The sequence below is a fragment of the Neophocaena asiaeorientalis genome, unplaced genomic scaffold (assembly GCF_003031525.2).
Source record: "Neophocaena asiaeorientalis asiaeorientalis breed wild unplaced genomic scaffold, Neophocaena_asiaeorientalis_V1.1 scaffold129, whole genome shotgun sequence".
NCBI classification, from domain to species: domain Eukaryota; kingdom Metazoa; phylum Chordata; class Mammalia; order Artiodactyla; family Phocoenidae; genus Neophocaena; species Neophocaena asiaeorientalis.
Window position 1 is genome coordinate 5483485 of NW_020172446.1, and position 23923 is coordinate 5507407.

General features: G+C 57.3%; 1 protein-coding gene across 2 annotated transcripts in view; it reads left to right on the forward strand.

The window, feature by feature from the left end:
• ABR (ABR activator of RhoGEF and GTPase) overlaps positions 1 to 23923 on the forward strand; it is a 175268-nt gene that overhangs the window by 142667 nt on the left and 8678 nt on the right. For both annotated transcript variants that reach the window (XM_024735921.1, XM_024735931.1), the window contains 2 exons: positions 23159 to 23218; positions 23478 to 23587. In XM_024735921.1, coding sequence (XP_024591689.1) covers positions 23159 to 23218; positions 23478 to 23587 — 170 coding nt within the window. The remainder of the gene's footprint in view (positions 1 to 23158; positions 23219 to 23477; positions 23588 to 23923) is intronic.

The following is a 23923-nucleotide window of genomic DNA, read 5'->3' on the forward strand; positions in this document are numbered from 1 at the left end:
AGTTGTGGCTCATGGGCTCCAGAGCACAGGCTCAGTAGTTGTAGCACAGAGGCTTAGTTGTTTCACGGCATGTGGGATCTTCCCGGACCAGGGCTTGAACCTGTGTCCCCTGCAATGGCAGGTGGATTCTTAACCACTGCGCCACCAGGGAAGCCCCTCAATCAATATTTTTTTATTGAAGTATAGTTGATTTACAATGTGTTACTTTCTGCTATACAGCAAATTGACTCAGTTATACATATATACACATCCTTTTTCTAATATTCTTTTCCATTGTGGTTTATCACAGGATATTGAGTATAGTTCTCCGTGTTATACAGTAGGACCTTGTTGTTTATTCATTCTACATATAAAAGCTTACATCTGTCACCATTAGCCTCTTCTAGTTGAAGAAAACAGCTGCCGCCCGCTGGCTTTCTCTCCCCCAGGTTAGGCATCCCTGTCTCCTTGGCCTTCCTTTCCTAACTTGTTTGTCTTCCCTTCGGTCAGTGGTTTAGATAGATTGAGTGTGGAGTGCAGTTACCCTGACAGTGTAGGAAGAACACTGGGCTGAGGGTGGGAAAATGCATCCAGGTCCCTTGACCTTTGGAGGCCTCAGTTTCTTCATCTATTAAATGGGGACAATTATCCCCACTGTGCCTCTATCACAGGCTTGTTGTGAGGCTCAAAGGATGGAATGTCCCTGAAAGAGCTGGTCAGTGCATATCCACGCTTTCACTAGTTTATTCCCGCATTTCTGTTTGTTGAACTCCCTCTAAGTGGTAGGCACTGTGTGGTGGATGCAAAGAATGAACAGGACCTCCCCATGTAGTGAAGAGAACAGAGGAGAATTGCGACCATTCAGTCAGTGTTGAAGGGGCTTTGAAGCCAGACAGATCTGGGCTTCAGTCTAGCTTTCTCCATTCATTAGTTGGGAGAACAGGTTACTTTACCTCTGTGAGCCTCAGTTTCCTCATCTGTAAAATGGGTGGTAAAGAGAACAGAGGGGAAAGTCCGTGAGGCCCTTGGCACAGGACCTGGCACAAGGCCTGTCCTTGTCTAGTGATGACAGCCCTTTGCCCAAGCCGGCAGGTCCAGGTCCACTGTCCTCCGCCTTCCTGCAGGGATTCTGGGTGTAGCTTGTCAAGCAAACCCCCTTCCCAAAGGCTATCACCTGCAAGTGGCCCCTGTGTTTGGGCCTTAGGCTGGCTGAGGCCACGTCTGTTTTCTTATGCTGTTGGAGTCAGACCAGCTTTGATGAACCGACCTCGGAGTGGGCAGGAGGTCAAGGTTGGGGCCTCACGACCTGCCAGCCTGAGGTTTCCTGCTGTGCCCCCACCCTGGGCTGAGCAGCTCTGGGCGCATCCCCCTCAGAGCCGCGTTCAGCTGGCGGCGTGGCGCGGTCAGGCCCAGAGTGAGTGATGAGCTGGGAACAAGGGGTCATTGTCAGCGGGAACTACTTCTGGTTTCAGTTACTCTGCAGGGCATAAGGAAATTCGGAGTGAGTGCAGGTCGGGAGGCTGCTAGGGCAGGAGTCGAGGGCTCCCCCACCCCACGTACCTCCCTCTGGCCCCCGAGGTGTCTGTTGTCCCCGTTTGACTCTGCCCAAGGGTCAAGCATCCCAGCTTTACTGCCCTGGAGCTGGGCTCTGGGGCGTTGGCCTGGTTGACCCAGAACCCCTTCCACTCGGGTTCCTCACAGCTGGGTGCCTGGGTCCCTCCCTGTGTGGAACGACAGGGGACATTACCGGGTGTCCTTAACACCTTCTCCCATGCATCCTTCAGGCCACACTGACCACAGCCAGGCCCTGTCCCCTGAGAGTGGCCGGTTTTGACTCGGATTGGGGGGAAGGGCAGCTGGGAGAAAACTTGCCTGCAGGGAGGCAGCTAGGCAGCTCCCCGCCCTGGGACACCGCAGTGACCATGCAGGGTGTGGCTTTCCAGCCTCTCCCTGGAAGATGGACCCCTCCCCTGCCTTCAGCCTGGGCTGGGTGTGCACGTCCAGGGGAAGCGTCTGCCTCGAGAGGCCGTGTTTTGTATCCGTGCTGCCTGCTGCTCTCGGCAGGTCCATGGGGGGCTCTTCCCTTCGCTGCCATCATCACCACTGTGCCAGGCCAGGAGCACATGGACGGGGAGGGACGGGGGCACCGGGACTGTTCCTCTCCCTGCCTCTGACACCACCTCCTCCCAGGGCCCAGGTGACTAGAGCCGTTCACTGTCCAGTGCCTCACCTGCTGTCCCTCTTCAAGGCAGGTCTGGATGGCTCAGTTGTACTTGGAGAGCAGAGTGGGCAGCGGGATGCGGGAGAGCCCGGGGCAGGATCCTACGAGAGGGCCCGCCCTGCTGTCCAAAGGCCTCCCCGCACTTGTAGGACAACCTCTCTCTTCCAGCCCCCGCTCAGCTACCTCCGTCTCCGGGTGTTCCTGATCTGGGGAGCCTGGGCTCCGCCCAGGGGGTTCTGGAGACAGGAAGCATTGGGCAGGAAGCAGACAGAGGCACGGGTCTCCTCTGCCTCCTGCCCTGCGTGGGAATGCCCCCTGCTTACCTGGGAGAAGTGAGAGGCACAGAGAAGCTGATCTGGAGAGGACCTTGGGAACTGATTCCTTCAGGCCCTTAGAACAATCCCGCCTCTCAACAAACCAAAAGAGGGTGCTGTCCCAGCTCTGGGCCCCGGGGGCTCCTAGACTCAGAAGCAGAAGACCCAGGTTTGATCGCAGCTCCACCATCTAACAGCGAGGTGACCTCTCTGTGTGTTCCCTCTCAAACCTGTGCAAGGACCAGATGAGTCCTCGGAGGTAACAGTACCTGGCTTACTGCACGCTCCCAGTAACCGCTCACCTTCCTGCTGGCGGAGGCTGCAACTTCAGCCTCCTAGGATGGTCCTGTCTTTGATTTTATTCAAAACCTTTGAGAAAAGGACTTAGTAGGGGAATTGCCAGGGACTCCCTGAGTGAGGGCTGAGGCTGTACATGAATGCTGATCGGGGGCGCCTCATGTGGCTCTCCCTCGCTGTGGGCGCTGCACAGCCCACCTCAGCGCCTCACCCAGCCCAGCCTGGCTGTGGCACGAACCGTGGGGGCAGTGGGGGCTCTTGGTGAGGGTCTGACCCCCAGGTGCCACCCGCTCCCCATGGGCTGGCACAGGGAAAGCGAGGCATAGCCTGCTCACACCCTTGGAGGCAAGAGCTGAGCTGCACTGGCTTCAGGCCGGAGGTGACCTAGAAAACACCAACCAGACTGACTCCATGAGATAAGCGTTATCCTATTGTAAGGCCACCGAAGGGAACCCACACCAGCAAAGCAGAGGCCCAGAGTTTTCCCAAAGCAGAGAGAAAAGTAGAGATAAAACATGAGCTTCGGATCCAGGACTCTGACCCAAAAGTTTCCTTAAAAAGCCCCTAATCTCCCGACTTCCACATCTGCCCACCCTGGAGGGGAGCGAGTGCCAATGGCCGTGGTAGAGGAATAGCAGTTCTCATGGGAACTGTCCTCCTTTAAGCCTCTGTCCTTAAAGGAGGACCAGAGGCTTCAGAGTCTGCGGGGCTTGGGGATTACTGGGGCAACCCGAGGAGGTGCCCCCAAGGCAGGGAGTGGTGGACAACGGCAGTGTGAGTGGGTAGGGCCCTGGAACCCCACTTCAGCCAGGGGCCTCTGCTCCCTGTTTCTGCCGTTAGCTGATTGGGGGCAGGGAGACTTTGGCCTAAAGTTTCATTTAGAAAGAAAGCGGGCTGTATCCTCTGCTTTAAAAAAGTTCACCGCGGACCACTTGTCTGGTCCAAGATCCTGTTTGACAGGTGTGGAAACTAAGCCCAGAGAGAGGGAGTGGCTGCCACAGTGACCAGGCAGGACTCACACCCTGGTTCCGTGGCTCCCAGGAGCTTTCTTCTGTTCATTTGGAGCTCAGAGTGGGTGGAAAAGAGTTGCTTAATATTAGCAAAAGAGAAAAAAAGCATGGAGGCTCAGCGGACCCTGACCTACTTTCAAACCCCCCTGCCTGAGGCTGTTGTGTTTTCAGTCTGCAGCCTGGGAGGCCCCCTGGAGTGCTCAGGCCCCTGGCTGTGCTGGGAGACCCCGGCCATACTGCCTCCATCCTGGGAGCAGGCAAGCGGCCAACGGGGTCTGGGTGTCAGTCTGGCTGTGAGTTCTATCCATGAGTTGTGTGGGAAGGAATGGATGGATGTGTGGTGGGTGTGCTCTACCCACTCCATCCCTGGTGGGTTTTGTTTTAGGTATACAAGATGTTCCCAAAGGCTCAAGTGGATTTTCCACCCTTTTTCCGTGACCAAATATGCTGTGAGAATTACTAGGAGTTGCCAGGGCCCATTAGGACATTAGGACATTAGGATGTGAGCCACATTAGGCAAGCCCTGTGGCTGTCTCAGCCTCTCCTAGAGCCACCAAGCACCCTTGAGACACCAGCCTGGGGTGGCCAGGCAGAGTGGAGGGTGAGGCTGTGTGCAGAACAGCCCGTGCTTTGCACTGTCCTATGACTCCAAGGCCAGGCCTTGGGAGACGGGAGGGTCATGGTACACCTTGAGGCTGGGCTGCAGAGCAACTACCTTTGAGTCCTGGCTGCCACCTGTCCCAACATCCTGGAAGCCGCTCCCCAACTCTCTCTCAGGTGGCCATCTAAAGCTACCAGTAACCACTAATCTACAGAGTTGAGGCTCCAGACCTTAGAGACCTGTAACCCCATGCACAGCTGTTAGCAGGCAGGGCCCAGACCCCGGAGTCCTGGCCTGGATGCCTGAAAGAGTCCCCAGCTGGTGGCACTTATCTCCTTGGATGGTGGGTCAGCGGTGGGTTGGCTAGGGCTCGGTTTGGAGTTTCACAGCTCCAAGTGAGCTGTGACCTGTTCAGGGTCCTCCCCACCTGGCATGTGGTGGCTATCTAGTCAGTGATGAATGAATGGGTAAATGAGCGGAAAAGTAGCTTCTAGGCTCAGCTCTGCCATTGGCTACTCAGTGACTTTGAGCAAAGTGTTCCTGTCCCCAGGCCTAATGCAGGCCTGGGACATAGCAGATGCCCAAAAAGTGTGGATGGAAAAACATAAACGGGTCTCACTTTCTCATTCTCTGAAGATCTCTGCCCTTCCGATCCACAGTTTGGGTTAGGATCGGTACAGAACAAGGTGAGAACACACGTTAGGAATGCAGGGACCCCAGGGCCATTCATTTTAAAGGGACTCTCCCGCCCCCCTTTCTCACAGTTTCCCTGCGATGTGCCACCCTCCCTGCCAACTCGTACACCCTCTGCGTGGGCCCCGGGCTCCCGTGCACTGCCCGCCCTGCTGGTTCTCTCCTGGGCTGGACTCTGGTGCCTGTCTCTGGGCAGGAACCACCATGGGCTTCCTTTCTGCAGCCCTCCCAGCCTCACACGCCACCTGCTCTCCACCCACACCCTGCCTCCCAGCTCTGCTCCCCTGGGGCTGAAGGGAGCGCACCTGGCTGACCCCGGACCACACCCCTCTTGGTCCTCCTCAGCGCCATCCCAGCCTCCTCTCCAGCTCCTGCTCCTGCACCCAGCCTCCCCGGGTGGCCCTTTGGGGCTCTCCCCTCCCCCTCACCCCCAGGCTGTCCTCGCCGGGGTGCCTGTGGCCTTGGTCTAGCTGGCTGCTGAGAAACCCCCTTTCCTGCCTTCAAGTCACTTGGCTGGAGGATAGGGGCAGGGAATCGGGGTCCCAGTCTGGGCTGAAGGAAAGATGAAAGTCGTTGCAGTGGGGAAAAGGAGGTCACTCCAGAGAAGTAGCAGCAGCATCCCAGGGTTCTGAGAAAGAAACTTCCTCCTGGTGTTCACAGGCTGGAGGATTCGCCTGGAAGCCGTCCCCATCCCCAGCTGTCACCGCGCAGCACTGGTGGCAGTCCCTGCCTCTCCTGCCCACACAGCTCAGGCTACATATATTCCCTGTTGACCTTTTTTTTTCTTCCGTGATGCCTCTGCTGATCCCTTTAGCCTGATTTTGCCTCAGTCATAGCTGTGCTGGATGGCCGGTCCCAGCCACCCCAGGTAGATACCCCTCCCTCGGTGTAACCTAGGGTCCTGCCCCGCACCTCCCTGGGGACGGCCCCTCTCACTCCTTTGGCAGAGAGCCTGGGGAGGGGGTGAGGGAGGACGGGACAGTCTACTAGGAATGTTTTTAATTCCAAAGGCAGCGACATCTGTTCACGTGGGCCTTCCCACCCCGGCTCTGTTTATCCAGACAGGGGGCCTTTGCTCATCCTCAGAGGCCGGTTCTGCCAGGATGGACAGAGCGGAAAGGGGTGCCGTCACTTCCAGGGTGGCCGGGACAGCCTGAGCCTAGCCCACCCAGCGAAGCTGAGGAAGGGTCTGTGGGGGGCTGGAGGGAGCAGAACTCAGACGGCTGCTTTTGAGGAACTTGCTAGGATCATTTGTCTTGCCCAACCCCCCCCTGCTGCAGCCTGCTCCTAGACCATTGCTTCCAGGAAGCAGTGAGTCAGGCTTGGGGAAGAGAAGGCAAATCTGTGCTGTCCCTAGAGAGAACCCCCAGCCCACAGGGAGGAAGGAAAGATGAGCATCTCAAGGGAAGAGCCTCCCAACAGCTATCCATCTGCTAAGGCGCTTATGTCACCATGGAGACCAGTTGGCCATCTTTCATCCAATCAGAGCTTGCTTTACCCAGACAAGTGTTGAGCCTGGGGTTCCTAAGACAGAGAAGTATAAAGCTTTGGGAAGAGGATCTGCACTGCCCCCCTTCTCCCGCACACCTGGCGGGGGACGCACCTTACTCAGCATCCCCCCAACTGCATCCTGTGGCATGTGACCCAGATAGAGGACAGAGAACCTTAGAAAGCCAGTGAGGGGCCAGTTCTGAAGTTAACAGTTGGCAGTGCCCAGCACGGACCACGTGTCTGCAGCAGGTGAACGTGGTTAGCAATTATAATGGCACCTTGCCGGCCAGTTACACAACCAGCACTTGCCCATTAGCTGAGGGATGCAGAGCAAAGCCAGGGAGGGTGATCCTTTTTTCTCTTCTGGCCCACGCCAACCCCTCCTCCAGGAAGCCTTCCCTGATTCTCTCTGGCTAGAATTTTCCTCTCCTTTCTCTCAGCTTTCGTGGCACACTTGATCTGTGCTGTTCTTGCGGCATAAGACTGGGTTTCTTGAGGGCAAAAATGATGCTTTGTCCATCTGGGTGTGACGTGTGGTAGGTGCACGATTGGTAAATGCCAGGTGCATGAATGCCTTTCTGCCTCCTGTTAAGAGGTGTTTAAGCCTTTGTCTCCTCTCTCTTGGGTTGGCAGTTTTGTCAAGCACAGCCTTTTGATTCATCTTTGTGATTCCGCAGCCCCTATCCAGGGTTGGGCACATAGCCAGGCCCTCAATCAGTACCTCTTGAATGAAATCACTGGGATGAAGAGGTGAAGACCACAGGAATGGGTGAACCTTTGGAGGAGGTGGGTTTTGTGCAGCTGGTGGGGGCAGCTGCTGGCCCCTCATGGGGCTGGAGGGAGATTCTCTTCAGAGGTGGCCCCCAGGTGCCCTGGGAAAGCAGGTCAGGGGTGGGTCAAGAAGGGTGGCTCAGGCCCCGGCTGGGCAGGGGACACAGGCACGTCCCTGCCTTGGTGGGTCTCTTCCCCTCCCGCTCAGGGGTTACTGGGAAAACGGTTGTGACTCTGCCCTGCTTAGCTGCACTGGCTTTGGGCAACTTTAGCTCAGGTAGCAGGAGGCTCTGTGAAGCCTTGGCGGCCCAGCCCTGTCTGCACTGTGCAGAAGCAGGTGTGGAGCATGGAGCCCTAGAAGAGATGGGGCTGGCCCAGCCACCCTGCAGGGACCACCAGAGTCCAGCAGAGTTCCAGGACTCCATGCTCACCTCCAGGCAGAAGGCAGCACAGACCCTGCCACACTGGGCTATCACAGTGGTGAGGGCCTAGCCAGACCTCTGTTCGTGGCCTGGCCCAGGCTGGTCTGGGCAAGTGGCTTAGCTTCTCTGTACCCTTAGTTTCCTCAAATGGAAAAATGGGGATGTGAGGACATATTTCCTCAGGTTGGGGGAGCAGTGAGTGAGGTACTCCAAGTGGAGGGTTAGCGTGGCGCCTGTCGCATAGTAAGCTCTGTGAAGGGCGTCTCTTGTCATGATCAAGGCTTGGCTCCCTCTGTGGTGAAGCCACCCCTTTCTGCAAAAGCACCGCGGGCTCTGATGATAAACCCCAAGACGTGTGCGCTAGTTGAGATTCAGCAGGTGCATTCCAGATGCCAGGGGCCGCTTCTGGGCCCCGACCCACCTGCCCTGGTGGCCTGACCCACCTCTTTTCCCCGAATCCAGAGAACCAGCCACACTTCAGTGGCTGTGAGCGCCAGGGCCTTTGGAGGAGACCTGTCACTAGCCAGCTGCAGTTCCGTGACCTCAGGCGAGAACTTCATCTCCCTGAGCCCCAGTCCTCACAACTCTAGACAATACCACCAACGGCACAGAAGTCGTGAGGCTTCAACGCCAGCAGATATCTGAACGCCCTTTGCATGGGACCCGGCTCACGGTTGGCACTGCGAAAATACTGGTTTCCTCCCTCCCCCCGTGCCAAGCTCTACAGGGTGGGATGCCTGGACGCCTCTGGGGTGTGTGGACCCTAATCATCTGGGGTTCAGGCCTTTCTCTGTTCTCCAGACACCGGACACTGAGTTGTTACCTTGTGAAATGAACATTCATCAACTTGAGAGTCAAGAACAAGTTCTTAGTTCTCTATCCCAAGGCACCCAGCACAGAGTGGCTTTTATTGCCATTCTGTCAGTGGACGTGCTCTGCCCCCAGCAGCACAGCCCTTTTTTTGGCTTTTCTGGTGAAGGGCACCAGCGATGGTTAGAAGTGGCCCGTGAGAGGAGCACCTCTTGCTGGGCATCTGTAACCCGTGTCGTCCTTGGATTTTTTTGCTCATATCCCCAGAGAAGGTCCATAGTAGCTGATTCCCTCTGGGGCTGCTAAAGCCCAGGAGGTTGCCCAGCTAGGGATCTTCTTTATTCTTTACACAGGAGTCCACGCGGGTCGGGCCCTGTCACTGAGTTGGCATTGAGGGAGGCATCTGGGGCAGGAGTAGAACCCCGGGGCAGGACTGGTCCTCTGCCCGGGACAAGGGCAGCTGGTGATGGCTCCTGGCCCTGAGCCCTGGGCTCTGCAGACCCCCTCTGGCTTCCCCCAGCCTCTCGCAGACACCCCAGCCGCGAGGCGCCGCCTGGTGGGGAAGGGGTTAACCAGGGCTCGAGAGAGGAGGGCCTGGCTGGATGTGCTGCTTGTCAAACTTACTTTAGGAGGGGCTGGAGGGAGGGCTGAAGAATGGGTGTGGAGGAGGCCCAGCCTGCCAAGAGTTAAAACCGGGAGGTTGGGTGTTTTGGAGGGGGCAGCCTCCCGCGCCTCTTTTGAGTCACTTCCTCCGCTGGGGGGGGCTGGGGGCGGGGGCTCCCTGGCAGCCTCGGGCGCTGTGCCGCGCGCTCGGGGCTGGCCTCCCGCTAGCCTGGCCGGGACCAGCGAGCCGTTGCTGCTCCAGCGGTGTCTCCGGGGAGGGAGGACGCAGAGGGAGGAGAAAGCGGAGCCCCGCACCATGCGCTTCCCTGCCCGGCTCGAGTAACAGTCCCGGCGGCTGGCTGAGGCTGCGCCCGCTCCCACCCTCCCTCCAGTGGCTCCGGAGCCCCGGCGGCCCGCGCCTCCCCGCCTCCCCGTCCCCGGAGCTGAGCTGGCCCCGCAGGCAGGCTCGCCCCGTCGGGTCGGGCTTTGCCGCTGCCGCCGGCATGACAGACGTCCTGCCTCAGCCCGACTGCAGCTTGAAGGCGGTGTGCGAGCCCCTGGAGCGCTGCTGCCTGGACCCGCTGGAGGAGCCGGGGAGCAAGCGGCCGCCCAACACCGGCGCGCGGCTCTGGGGCCGCGTGCGCAGCAAGCTTCTCCGCCAAAAGGTGCCCAAGGGGCTGGAGCGGGTCGGCGGGGGTGGATGAGAAGGACTGAGGTGGGCGGGGAGCCTGCTGGGGCTCTGGGCAGCCCCTTCTCGGAGCTCACTGCGCCTCCTACCTGACTGAGGGACCCTGGGACAGAGGCTGGGGTAAGCTGTGGTGGGCTCTAAGTGGCCTTAACGTGATGGTTAACGCTGTTGCTACCCCAGCCTCCGAGCCCTGCTCTCTCTACCTCTGTCCCTGTCTCAGGAAGAGGGGGGCTGTCTCCTGTGGGAGAGGACTGCCTGCCTCCTTTCTTTGCCTCTGCGGGTAGAAATATGAACAGATGGGGCGAGGGGCTCCTGGGTCTCAGTTTCCCCTACAGCGCCCAGCCCAGGCCCGACCCCCTGCGTCCAGTGGCCGCCCCTTCTGCAGAGGGGCACCGGCGGAAGCACCTCAGTACCACCGGCCGTGTGAGGTTTCTTTGGGGTTGTGGGGAGCTGGCGGTGCTGCCGGGTCTGGGGGCTACAGGCTGCCTCTTCAGGGACCACCCAGAGGCCTGCTGGCCCAGTGCTAGTCAGGCACCAGGCAACTCAGTCAGCGTGCCAGGGGTTTCCTGACCCAGCAGGCAGCTCAGACCAAGCTGAGCCAGGGCAGACTGCCCATCCTGCCTGCCGCCCCAGACCTGGGCGGGGATGAAAGTCTGAGATAGAAGCTGACTGTCCTGCAGCTGGGCAGGCTGCCGCAGGGCTGGCTTTGGGCCCTGGCATTGGGCGTCTGAGGAAGAGCCAGGCCATCGCCTAGCACACAGCGAGCGCTTGATAACCGTAGACCAGATTAACCACCTAAGCAAATGTCGCAGGGTGCCTGTCCCGGCTGGCCAGGGCCATGCCTGTCCTTCCAGGTGGTGATAACAGAGGCGTGGCTAGTCTGTGTTGCTGGTGGGGATTTACAAGCCCGCCCGAGGGGGGTCCCTCCGCGCAGGTCCTCACTGCCAGCCAGCATAGAGGCTCCTGGCACCTGCAAGAGGATGTGATCTGGGGCCCGTTGGCTCCTTATCTACTTTCATCTTCTTCCAACGGGGCATACGTGACCTCCCAGCGGGGACATCAGTCCTGGAAAGTGCTGGGCAGGGCAGCAACTTGAGCTGTCCTGCATTGGCCCCTGTGTCACCTTCAGCCTCTCTAGGGACGAGGCTAGCAGAGCCCTGCTGGCCTCAGCTGCTACCAGAGCCCCTCCGTGCTGAGGCAGCTGTCTGTGCCCGGCAGCCCGGAGCCATCCCCCGCCTGTACCCCCTTCCCAACCCCTGCTGAGGCCAGCAGACACCAGCCCAAAGCTCATTGTCCATTTCCAGACCCAGAGGTTGGCGAGAAAGTGACCCAGCAGGTTCCTGGCCCAGTCCCAGCCAAACAGAGTCCTTCCGGTTTACCTGCCCCTTGGCTGGGGTTGGGGGGTGGCAGGTAGGGGGCAGTTTCTCAACCTTGAAACTCCAGACTTTCAGTTCTTTTCCCTGGGCATTAGTGACTAGCAAAACCAAGAAGCCGCTTCAGGAATCCTTTAGCCAGCTTCACCTCTGGTGGCATCTGACACTTCTGTGTCTGATGGTGCCCTCTGGGCAAGAGCGGCGGGCCAGCCAGGCTCTGGGCTGCTGAGCTGACTGGCATCAATGCAACTGCAGGGTGGCTGTGGCGCTGGGATGCTCTGTGCGGCGGGTGATTCAGTCCTCTAGCTCCTGCTGTGTGACAAAGTATGTTGGTGTCACAGACACAAGGGTCTGTACCATGGGTGACAGAGGGACATTCATTCACCCTGCTGTACCTGCCTTGCTGTGCCCGGGGTTGGTGGGTGAGCAGGCAGGCTTGTGGAGCCGGACCCGCTGCCCACCTCCCTTCTTTTCCCAGCTGCATTAACCTATTTTTTTTCAGTGCAGCAGGCTCACTGCCAGACGAGGGGGCTGGGATCAGGCAGCAGCTTAGGTGGGTGGGGGAAGGGTGCCAGGTACTGCCCAGCCTGACAGGAGGGGTCACCTCATTAACTCCTCATGTAACTTTGCCACAAGGATGTGATGCTGTGGATGCCTGAGACACCTGTGGCCCTCCTGCTGCCACTTAACTAAAGATTCATGAAGCCTGGAGGGGGGCGTATGTGAGTCATCTGGGGACCCCGTGCTGGGGCTGAAGAATCTGTTTGAATGGAGAAAGCCCAGTGTTAGCCTGTGGAGCCTCTGGCCCCAGGAGTCTGCGCTCGCTGGAAGAGGGGCGGTAGGGACCACTCACAGACTCTCCTTTGGGTCCGCAGTGGGGAGCTCTGTTTGGGGTTGTGCTTGTCCCCGAGGAGAGTCCTGGGGCTGAAGCCTCACTCCAGACTCTGACTTGGCAGTCGGCTTGTTGTGCAAGCATTGAGCAGAGGAGACACGTGGCACTTGAGTTTGTGGGTTCTGCCAGTGCTCTCGGCGTTTAACTTCACATTTCTGCTTTCCTTTTCCTTTTTTTTTGGCTTTAAATCACACTCAAGACCAGGCTCCGTGCCTGGTCTTCCTCCCATCCTGCCTGTTTCTAGATCCTTAGGTTGCACTTGGGAGGGAGAAGGACTGAATGAGGAATCCCATCCCTACCCCACAGAGTGTCCAAAGGTTTTAATGGGGTCACGTGGGAGCCAGAGAGGCTAGGAGTGCCCCAGGGAAGCAGCGGCCAGGCCAGAAGTTTTTGTCTCGGGGGTGGGGAGAGACAGGAATCCATGCCCCTACTGTTGCCCTGCAGCCAAGGTGAAGACGTCCAGACCCAGACCAGGCCAGATACTGGCTGGAGGTAGGGACTCAGGCTGAACTGGCAGGGTCCAGGGGAGTGGGGGAGAGTTGAGGATGGTTCCTGATGACCTTGCCTCTACTTCGAGGGGTTGCCACATGGGTCTGGGAATTCCCCACCACCAAAGAGCTTCTCTCAGGAAACCAGAGGCCAGCAAGGTGAATTGAGATGTTTCCTGCTGAGCTCCAGGATGAGTCCACCTCCTCTGAGGTGGGGTTTGCTCCCCTCTACTTCTAGGGAAGGTCAGAGGTGCAACCCAAAGAAAGACAGGATGGGGAGCCCTCTTTGGGCCACTCGTCTGGGGAACCTAGGGTTCAGGAGGGTCCCTCTCTTTGTCATCTTGATTGCAACTGCAGGACAGCTCCAGACCCCTTCCAGAGTCCGTAATATAACCTGACAGTTTCCTAACGGGTAGCATCAGGTATGCACACCATGTGCATGTCCCCAGGGCTCAGTCGGCCATTCACTGGCTGTTCCAGGCATTGAGGGTAGAAGGGTGCTGGGGTATAGAGGGATGTCTTGGGCTCATTTACTTTCACTTCGTCATCTGGCTCTGGGCATCGAGAAAGATCTTGAAACCTTATTAGACACCAATAGATACCTCTCCTGCCCCGGCTGCCCACCTCTCTCCCCTACCCCCTTTCTCCCACCCTGCCCCCCTCCACCTTATTTACCGGAGGGAAGGGACCTGCATCCTGTCTTCACCATTCACATGCCCATTCACACCCCTAGAGCGATCCCTCAGCTGTCGGAAGCGGCCAGTAGTGCCTCTCCGCGGGGCTGGAGACCCCTGCGGCCAGCCATTTCCTCCCTGGCCTCTGTGTGGGCCAGGACTGTGACCAGGCTGGCTGGCTGGGGGCTTGGAAGGGGGAGTAGTGAGACCTCCCTGCCTCCCTGCAGCCAGCATACATATTCCCTAGAGGGAGAGGATCTTACTCCTGGAGCCACACGGGTGGCCTCCTGACCCCCCCTGCTCCCACTTCTCCACTAAGCTGGCTTCCAAGAGGCCTGTTTGATTCCACAGAGCAGGAGTCCTCGACTCTGAGAATCTGATGACAGTTATGGAGCTCCACCCAGCCCCAGAGCCACGCATATGCACAAACTGTGTGCTGTTTCAGAGAGGGTCACGGATCCCCAGGTAGGAACCCGTGCTCTGAGTGCACTTGGCAAGCTGCTGTTTCTTGGCGCCTGGGGAGGTTAGAAGGGGCATCGGCCCTCTCCAGCATCTCTGTGGTCCACAGGTGGCTTGGCCAGGCAGCCATGCTGGGCTTGGTGCCCCAGCTTTTGGTTGGCCTTGGATCAGGGAGAGCTGAGCCTGCCAGTTCTGCCCAAGCCCAGTGGTGCAGGACTCTCCAGAGGCCGTGAAGGCCCAGGAGGGCAGATGTTTTGGAAAGAGCCCAGCAACTTCTGCAGGTGCCGGTGTGGGGGAGTTACCAGGCGCTGGTCAGGGCGCCCAAGTCTGGAAAGGCCCAGCCCTCTGCTGAGTGGCCTTGCTGGATGCCCGGATTGTCAGGAGCTGGTCCGCAGGTGCTATTTTGGCTCCCTTTTCCCCGTCAAATCGTGCTGGGAGTTGGAAAGATGTTCGTGTTCTGACAGCTCCCTTGCACCCAAAGGAACACACATCCCCGTGCCTGGAACTTGCCTGCGCAGTCCCCGGGAGAAAGCCAGAGTCAGTCCTGGATCCCAGTGAGGCTTAGACTAAGGCCCCATTGTCCTTGGTCCCCCAAGGTGGGCCTAGAGAGGTGGGAAGTGACTTTGGGAGCTGCCGGTGGGAGTCTGCTGCAGAGAGGCTGGGAGGGCCCTGTAGCCCCACGGTGATTTCACCAATTCTGCTTTGGTTGAGAGAGAGTGGAACTCATGCCTGAGCCAGAAGGTGGAACCGTCTTTCTCCTGGACAGTGACCCCAGCCAGGGTGGGTGCCTCAGATGGGCACAGCCAGAGCAGCGACAGCCACAGCTCCCCTTCCCATCAGACACCTGAATGTCCCCTCTGTGCTCTGGCCTCCTACTTGGAGCGCCCCGCCTCCTCTCAGGCTGGTGTAGCCTAGGAGGCCAGAGAAGGAAGGGCACTGGGCTGGTAGGAGTCAAGAGGCCTCGTTTTTCTAATCCTGAGTCTACGGTCTTAACTTGCTGTGTGACCTTGGGCAGATCGCTTCACCTCTCTGGTTCTCTGGCATCAGTATAATGAAGGAGCCGAACAGGATGATCTCCTAGATCCAGTTCATATGATGATTTTGGCCACGTCTCAAGATTCCTACGCCTAAGCCTTAAACTCTCAACATGCTGGGAAAGTCTGGGTGGAAGAGGTCACCGGGCTGCCCCTGGGCCACGGCCAGCCATTCACTGAGCACGGGAGGAGAGAGGCGAGCAGGAATGTGGGGCTTCTCGACCCCTGTCCCGAACAAAGGGCGTTGCTTTCTCCAGCCTGCATAGCCCAGTTTGTTCATTTGGTCTCTGAATATATTGATGGCGCACCTTCATGTGCTGGGCACTCCAGAGGCAGCCCAGGCAGAGGCCGTGCCCTCAGGGAACTTGCTGTCCATAGGAGAGTCCGGCAATAAATGAGATCATTTTATGCTGCACAAGTACTGCAGGAAGATAAAATTGGGTAGCAGATTAGATAATAAAGCAGAGGGGAGAGGCCTTGCTTGAAGAGATAATTCTGAACTAAGATTTCAATGACAAAAAGAATTCTTGAAAGATCCGGGGACAATGCCTTCCAGGCAGAGGTGAAAACCCCGCAGCCTGGGAAGACCGTGGTGGGTTCAGAGGCTGTGTGGAGCATAGGAAGTGACCTCGGACAGAGCGGGCAGCAGCCTTGCAGGCCTTGACGAGGAGATGGGCTTTTAATCTGAGTGCAGCAGGAAGCCACTGGGGAGTTTAAGCCCAGTTTTAGTGATGCTGACATGTTTTGATCCGGTGCTGAGTACCAGGCATCATTCTTAGCTCATTCTGTGAGTTAGGTGATAACCCACGAGGTGCTGTTAGGCTCAGAGAGTGACACGATGAGGTCCCACCGAGCGGCTTAGTGCAGGAAGTGCTTTTAGCCATCATGCCCCCCTGCCAAGGAGGAGGCCCAGGGCCCACTCGGGTTTGCGGCTATCTCTTGGTTGTCTGGGTGGTCGTGGGGCCCCACTGGGGTCAAGGCTGTGTGCCCTCGATGGGGAGCTTCCGGGGGTGTAGAACCCAGCCTAGCAAGCAGTGCACAGAAATGGGCCCGCACGTGGGGCCTGGGAAGAGCCCACCAAGAGGCCCCTCAGAGCGGGTACAGGCAGTGGGTTTGCCGAGCTGCATTCTCACCAGCAGGCTCTGCGCCCAGATGATGTTCCTGGCCTGGGCAGGGAACATGAATTCAGCTTCAGAGAAGGACTTTCATAATTCTTACCAAACCGCTCTAAGTCTGGAGGGAGGCCGCTGAGCCCATGGCAGTCCTAAAGGCCCTTGGCCTTTCTTTCCGTGGCAGCAGCATGAGACTTCCCGGTCATACCTGGGGGAGCCCCTCGCTTGGGACTTTGACCTCTAAGGTGGCCCCTTCCCTTTGGGGACAGGGCTGCTGGGGGCTGCCCCTGTGTTGCTTTAGCCCCGACCAGTCCCTTTCCCGAGAGTGACCCTGTGCTCGTCAGCTGGTGGCCCTGAGCTGGGCGGGACAGCTTGCTGGCTGTTGGTTTGAGGCCTGGCTCTGGGGTGAAGTCTCCAGGCCGGGCAGGCAGTGGAGGGCAGGCCAACTCTGGGGAAGACGGGTCCCCGGGGCTCGGGGCAAGACGGGCCCTCTCCGAGTTCTGTCTGCAGCTGTGCCGGCCTGAGGGCTAAAAGCCTGGCGGCACAGAGGAGGCTGAGCCCTGGAATGCAGGGCGCTGGGGGGGGCAGGTCACAGTGGGTTCTACAGGGCTAACCTGGCTTCAATAAATGCCTCATTCAGAGCCGCTAAACCCTTCCCATACGTGGGCCTCAGGGAACTGCACAGTTCCGGGGGGCAGGGGAGGCAAGCGGAGGCGAAGTGGGCTCATCCCGGTGCCTGGAAGGACAGCGTGCACAGGCCTTCCGTGTGGCTGTCCTGGAGAGGGTGCCCGACCCTGCAGGGCCAGGGCTGCAGGGACAGAGCTTGCTTGACCTTATGGTGGGGGGGCCCCTGGGAAAATGGGCTCAGTTTACTAAGGCTGACCTTGGTCTCCCCTAAACCAGCTGCTGAGCTAGAAGCCAGGATACAGGCCCCAGCGCCCCCTCCCACTCCGCCCTGCCTCTCTTGAGTTTCTCTCAAGCGGCCACGTTGATGGAACCCTCCAGTACCCTTCCCGGGGCAGGGGGAGGGGAGGCAGGCTCTTGGCAGTGCCCTGTTTGTTCCCCCAGTTGCCAGCCCTACCGTGCCTCTCACGCCTGTGGTCTGCCCCAATGACAGGCTGGCTTTGGTGTCCCAAGGGGACCAGCCCAGAGCATGTGCACGCACTTGGGGGAGGGCAGGAGAAGGCCGGCCGGGGCCGCCACCGTGGCCACTGACCTGGGAGCCACAGGAAATGTCCCCCCGTCAGACAAAACACCCGGCTCAGGGCCTGGTCTCCACAGCCCAGCGCTCAGCCTCCGGCCGGGTCCCCAAAACACAGCCACACCTCTGCCTTCTGTTCGGTGTCCTGTTCACCTGTGAGGGTGACAACTTCAGCTATACTATGGTTTACTGCACTTAGTTTTCATCAGCCCCCAGAACAACTCTGGGCTTCGAGTGAAGTCCATGCCACCAACCCAGGACAGGCCCAGGATGCCAGGCCCCAGGCCCAGAGGGCAGAGGGTAGAGCAGTGCTCAACGAAAGAAAGAGTGGGGCCGGGCCCGAGAGGGACAGGAGGTCAGGGGTTGTGCACGAGGAGGCGGGCTTCCTCAGGGCCTGTGCTGTGGAAATGACAGTGTGAGGTTTTGAGGGAAGAGGCTCAGCGCCAAGGGGCCACAGGGTGGGAAAGTGGGGTCTGGGAGCCCTTGGGAGCCCAGATGAATACTGTTTTCACGGGTCCCTGTCACCCGCAAGCCCCCATGTTACCTCCCAAAGTAACTGTGCCGCTGCTGTGTGTTCTGTGCTGGGACTGTAGCTGCCGGTTGTGACAGGTTATCCCACACTGACCCCTCCTTGTGGATTGAGCCCCCGTGAGGGCCCGCAGGGAGGGGTGAGCTGCGTGGCGGAGGGAGTGTGGGATTGGGGGGAGGACTGTGCCCACCTTCCAAAGGACTCTGTCACCTACTAGGGGGAGCAGGAAGGGGGCCCCCAAACTCGCTGGTGCCTCTGAAATCCCAAGCACTAGGAAGTAGCCGTGAACAGCTCTGGAGCCAGAGAGAACATTAGGGTCTCCTGCCCCAGGCTGGGGAGAAACGGGTGGGAGGAAGGGCTTAGACCCCTCAGAAGAGACTCCTGAGGACATTCCTGAAACGAAGGCCGCACCCACCACCTGGGGGGTGTTTGGGTGCACGTAGAGCATCCTCCCCTGGCCTCAGGGCCTCAAATCCTCTCAGCCCCCTGCAAGGCTGGGGAGCCCATTTCCTGTCCTAAACGTGAGGCTGCTGAGGCCCAGGAACGTGAGGCAGCATCCCAGCCACCTGCCAGATTCTCTCTCAGACTCTGTGGACTCCTTGCCTGGGATGCAGGATTCCCAGCGGGGGCCCAGGATGTTGTTGCAGGGGACCTGGGGGGTTCTCTGGGGGACATCAGTCCCAGAGGGCAGCGGCTTCTCCACAGGAGAGGTCTGAATGTGCAGCCATGACCTGACCAGGTCTAAATGCAAAGGCAAAAAGGACATAATCGAGCTGCTCCCAGAGGCTGTGTTCAACCACTCGTTTATAACTTTCTCCGGGATGTTCTATGGCCTGCTTCTGTCTCCTGCCTGTGCTCCTTGCGGGGAGCCCCACTGCATTTTTGTTACCTGTGTGGTGAAGGAGGGGCCCCTCTTGGGGGGTTTCCCCAGCCTGGCCCTTCGCAGCCCCATCTGTGTCACTACCTCAGGTGATCTGGTATCCCCCTGGTACCTGGTCCCCAGGCGGGGGGGCACAGCACCTATCGGCTGGGACTGGAGGGTGAGCGGTCAGGTGTTCCTGTCCACTGACATCCAGGGAGCTGGTTCCTCCACCCCCAGTGCTAATCTAATCAGGAAATAGCAAAGTCCACATTTCCCAGGGGTTATAAATAACCACAGCAATTCAGACAGCATTATTTCTCTGGAAAATGTGCCATGTCCCTCTCTACTCTGCACCCTCCCTTCTCTGTATTTAAATGACATCCTGAAATAGACTTGGTTTCTGGAGGCTGCTGGCCTCCTGGGAGACAGGGCTTCATTGTCAGGGCACCGAGGGGCTGGGCAGGCCTCCCCACGTGGGTGGCAGGGCCGCACCTGCAGACGGGATTTGGAACAGGGCGGTGGCAGGACTCACAGTAAAACACGACAGTGCCACCTTACCCAGACCTGGCCTCAGATAGGCTGAAACAAGAGCAAACTGTGCAGGGGACGGGGTCCTAGCGTGGCAGGGAGGCAGAGGGGAACTGAAGGTTCCTGAGGCCTGGAGTTACCTGGGAAGGCTTTCTGGAAGAAGCAGGGCTGGGATTAGGCCTTAGCATCAGGGCTTGCTAAGGCCCTGTCTCAGATGTTCCCAGGAAAATGTAGGGTTGCTACTTGGCAGCTGGAATAGAAGTGATGGGGAGGGAAGGAATGAAAGAATTGTACTGGGGTTGGCCTGCCAGCACCCAGGTCAGCCTGTGGTGGCAGACCGTGGAGGGCCGATGTCTCCTTTCTAGATAAATAATGATCACAGCAGCTGCCTTGCCAAGAGGCAAGGGTGCCAGGCTAGGTGCAGTACACCTAGCTGGGCTGGGTAGGATCTTGCAGGCTTAGCTGGGGCGAGTCAGGGATACTTGATTTTGTTCCCCAGCTCTCGCTTCCTAGACGTGTAGCACTGGGCAAACTCCTCATTCTCTTTAAGGCTTGGTGTCTCATCTGTAGAAGGGGAGCAGCTAGAAAGGCTTAAACCTCGTGGGCTTGTTATGGTGATTGATTGAGATGCTGTATGTCAGGGGTTTGTCACAGAGCCAGACTTACAGGAAATGGCTCACAACACATCAGTCGCTGTTACTATTTCCCATAGCAACACTCTGAGGCAGGTATGGACACCCCTGTAGGGAAATTGAGGCTCCGGGAGGTTAAGTGACTTACCCACATTCACACAGTTGAGTGGAAGAGTGAACATTTGGACCCAGGTCGGTCTGACTCTCATTCCCTGCACTTTCCCCACTTGGGCTATGTCCACATACCACTCAAGGACCCAGGGAGGGACCACTGGCTCCGTCCACAGCAGCTGCCAGGAGGTGCCAGGTCGTGGGAGGCTAGGGCAGGGGAGGGGCACTAGGGGCCAGGACCACAGAATTGGCCCGAGGCTTACGCTGATGACTGGAGAGAGCTGCATTAGAAGCAGGTGGTCATTCCAGAATGTGTGTCCCAAGGGTAGTATCTGCCCCAGTTGACGAAGAGCAGTGGAGATCTCTCTACTCCAGGTGGCCACTGCTCGAGGTCAGGGCTGGGGACAGACCAAGGCCCTGTGTCCAAGACCCAGGATTCAGGAGGGGATGAAGGAAGTGGAAGGAGCAGGCTGTGCCACAGGCCCGGTGAGGGTTGGGACAAAACGTTTAGGGGAGGAAGGTTTCAGGGGCCCAGTAGGACTTGGCCCCGAGCCTTGTAGAACAGAGAGTCGGGGCAGCAGCCAGGCTGTGAGTCCCACACGCTTCCCTAGCATGTTTGAGGAGGTGTTCGGTCCTCTCCACACCACTCTCCCTCTGTCCTGTTCTCCAGGCTGGGCCTGGGCCCAGATGCAGGGCCCAGACCCTGTCGGAGGCTTGGGTGCCCCCTGTCCCCAGCAGGTGTGTGGGTGATAGAAGGTGCGGGGGTCTTACCTTGAGCTGTAAGAAGCACCGGGGCCCAGCCCACCCTGGACTGACTCGGGTCCAGCTTTCCTTTGTGGCGAGGGGCCTGTTAGAGCAGCAGTGTTCAGACTATGGTATACATGCCCTGGGGGTGCAGAGACGGTCCAGGGGTGTGAGGGCAGAAGAGTTTTAAAGCATTCAGCTTGCAGATCCTCAGCTCCCACCAGAGCTATTGCCAAAAAGCGACCCGCCAGAGAAGGGCCTTGCACCACCACCTCGCTCTGCAGCGGAGCCCGAGGCTTCCTGGGGGACTCGGCTCAGGGCTCCCAGGCCTCCTGCGTGGCAACAGAGGGGCCACTTGAAGTGCTGATGTAGGAGCTGAGAAAGTAAAAGACTCTAAAAGCCGGGTTTCCGGCCCTTTCACAAGTCACGTGGTTTCCAGTTCTTTCTTTCCACAAAAGTGATGGAAATGGTCGGCTGAGATCATTTAAAATAAATATTGATAATAGGTATCTATGCAATTTAAGGCAAATACAGAGGAAAGAGGTTCAGCCCCATCTACTGTATGTGAACAAGATGTTTCATCCTTTACATCTTTAAACACCAAACCAAGGGACTTCCCTGACGGTCCAGTGGTTAAGACTCCACGCTTCCTCTGCAGGGGGCATGGGTTCTATCCCTGGTTGGGGAAATAAAATCCCACAAGCTGCACTGTGCGACCAGGGTAAAAAAAAAACAAAAAAAACCTAAATGCTAATTAAATCATGTCACTCCCTGGGTAAAAATCTTGGTGGAGTCTCATTAGAATAAAACTTTAATTAAAAAAATGAAATAAAAATTAAAACAGTATTAATGCTAAAACCCCATTTCACCCTAGCAAATATCTGTATACATACATGAACTAAAACAGAAAAAATGCTCTACCCGTCTCATTAAGCGATGCAATTCCACCAGAATGGTACTTTGCTGCTGAATGTTTATTAAAATTCGTACTGTGTTGGTCACGTTTTTTATTATGTCCTGCTAGTCATTGTAATAACTAACCCAGAGTATGTTTGGAACATTTGGAGCCGAGTGGTCTCAGGAGATCTTTCATTTCCATTTATACAGACATTTTTGTTGAAGCAAAATATAATAGGGTGGGCTTCCCTGGTGGCGCAGTGGTTAAGAATCTGCCTGCCAATGCAGGGGACACAGGTTCGAGCGCTGGTCCGGGAAGATCCCACATGCTGCGGAGCAACTAAGCCCGTGTGCCACAACTACTGAGCCCACGTGCTGCAACTCCTGAAACCCACATGCCTAGAGCCCGTGCTCCACAGCAAGAGAAGCCACAGCAATGAGAAGCCCGCACACCACAGCAAAGAGTAGCCCCTGCTCTCCACAACTAGAGAAAGCCCGCGCCCAGCAATAAAGACCCAACACAGCCAAAAATAAATAAAATAAATACAAACAAACAAACAAACAAAAAATATAATAGGGTGAGGAATAAAAGACTTTAAAAAAGAAAAATGCAAACTAGGGCATAATTCTTTGGGAGAAATAGACTAGAAATACAAAATCAAAGAGAAAAAGGAATGTTGCAGGGTTTCTACAAGGGAAAGAAGAACTTGTTTATGTGTTTTTTAAATGGATGACGGTGGATATCAAATCACTATGGAATTTGGATTCCACTGAATACATTTAAAAGAATGATGTAACAGTTTTATTTTAAGATGTAAATATTTACATTATTCCGGAAATTATATTCTTTGCAGCTATTTAAACTTGCTCTGGAAATATTCACATGTTGACTTAAAAATGTGCCAGGGTGTGCATTGTTTTTCCAAATTACTTTATGGATGCACAGGGAAAACAGTTTGAAGGCCACTGAGCCAGAGAAACGGAGTCCCGTTTGATCACCTGTGGATGTCTCTGCGCTTCCCCCTGCCATCTCCACTTCCCTGGGGCTCCTGCCCAGTTTGGGGGCCTCCTCTACAGAGTGTTTGCTTTCTGGGAGACCAGCCATTTACCCGTTATCTTACTGAGTCTTCACGACAGTCCAGCAAGGCAGGTTCTTTACTGGCTGCAGTGAACAGATGAAACAAATGAGGTTTAGCAAGGTGAAAACTTCCCAAGGTCACACAGTCGGCAGTGGCAGAGCTGGGATTCAGACCCTGGGCTCTTCACCTCTACGTGGCACCGCCTCCCGTTCGCCACCTCCAGGTACACGGGCTACGTCCCCTGCTGTCAACTCCAGTTCAGGAAGTTGAGCAAGTTGCTGATGGTTTGTGAGCCTCGGTTTCTGCATCTGTGAAATGGGGTGATAATACCCATCTCGCAGGATGGGGTCAGGAGTGAATGAGAGGTGATGGGTGAATGTGCCTAAGAGCGCACCCCACCTCCCTCCCAGAGTGGGGGCAGTCCTGCACTAGCCAGGGCAGGAGGGGCCTGGGGGCTGGAGCCCCCTGAAGGACTGATGTCAAGACAAGCATCAGCCCCCAGTTCCATCTTCCTGACCTTTTAGCCAACTTCTGAGCTGTGGCTGAGCAGCAGGGAGAGCTCTGGCTTGGTCTCAGCTGTCATCTCTCTCTCTCTCTCTCTCTCTCTCTCTCTCTCACGTTCTCTTTCTTTCTTTCTTTGCAGCTGGATCCACAAACTGTAGAAACGAAGAACTGGCACACAGATGTGATTGAGATGAATGGGGTGAGCCCAGAGAGATAGGAAGTGTCTGCACAGTGGGTGGGCAGCCTGGCCTCTGCTGGTGCCCTGTGGGGGGCTGTCGGACCCCCGCCTCCTTAGCCCAGCCCCTCCCCCCTCTCCTCTGCCTCCACCCCTCTCGCTCCCACCCTGTAGGTGTTTCAGGGAGCCCTGGGTGGGAGAGGTAGCCCTTGTTTGCAGTCCTGGGGGGCACTCCTTGGGCACTCATGCCCTGGGGGATTGTACCTGCCTTGCCCCCAACCAGATCAAAGTGGAATTCTCCATGAAATTCACCAGCCGAGACATGAGCCTGAAGAGGACCCCGTCCAAAAAGCAGACCGGCGTCTTCGGTGTGAAGATCAGCGTGGTGACCAAGTAGGTGCTACGCCCGGGGTCCCTGCCAGCCCTGCCCTCCAGGCCCCCCGTCCTTGTCTGGCCCCTCAACAATCACTTTCCAGTTCAACAGTCACAAGGGCCAGTTTGGAGGGCAAAAGTGGCCTGCAGAGGTGTGTTCTCTGCCTCACACGATGCTTTAGAAATAAATGAGCTAGCACTTAAGCACTGGGAGACTGCACGTGAAGGTCCCAGATGGTCAGCTTCTTGTAATAGGTGGGAAGATCTGACACCTGTAGGCCCGTGTCTTGGTGTGACGGTGGCAGGCTGGAATCCAGGAGTGGCTGCTCCTTGGGAGAGGGCACCCTTCAGCCCCCC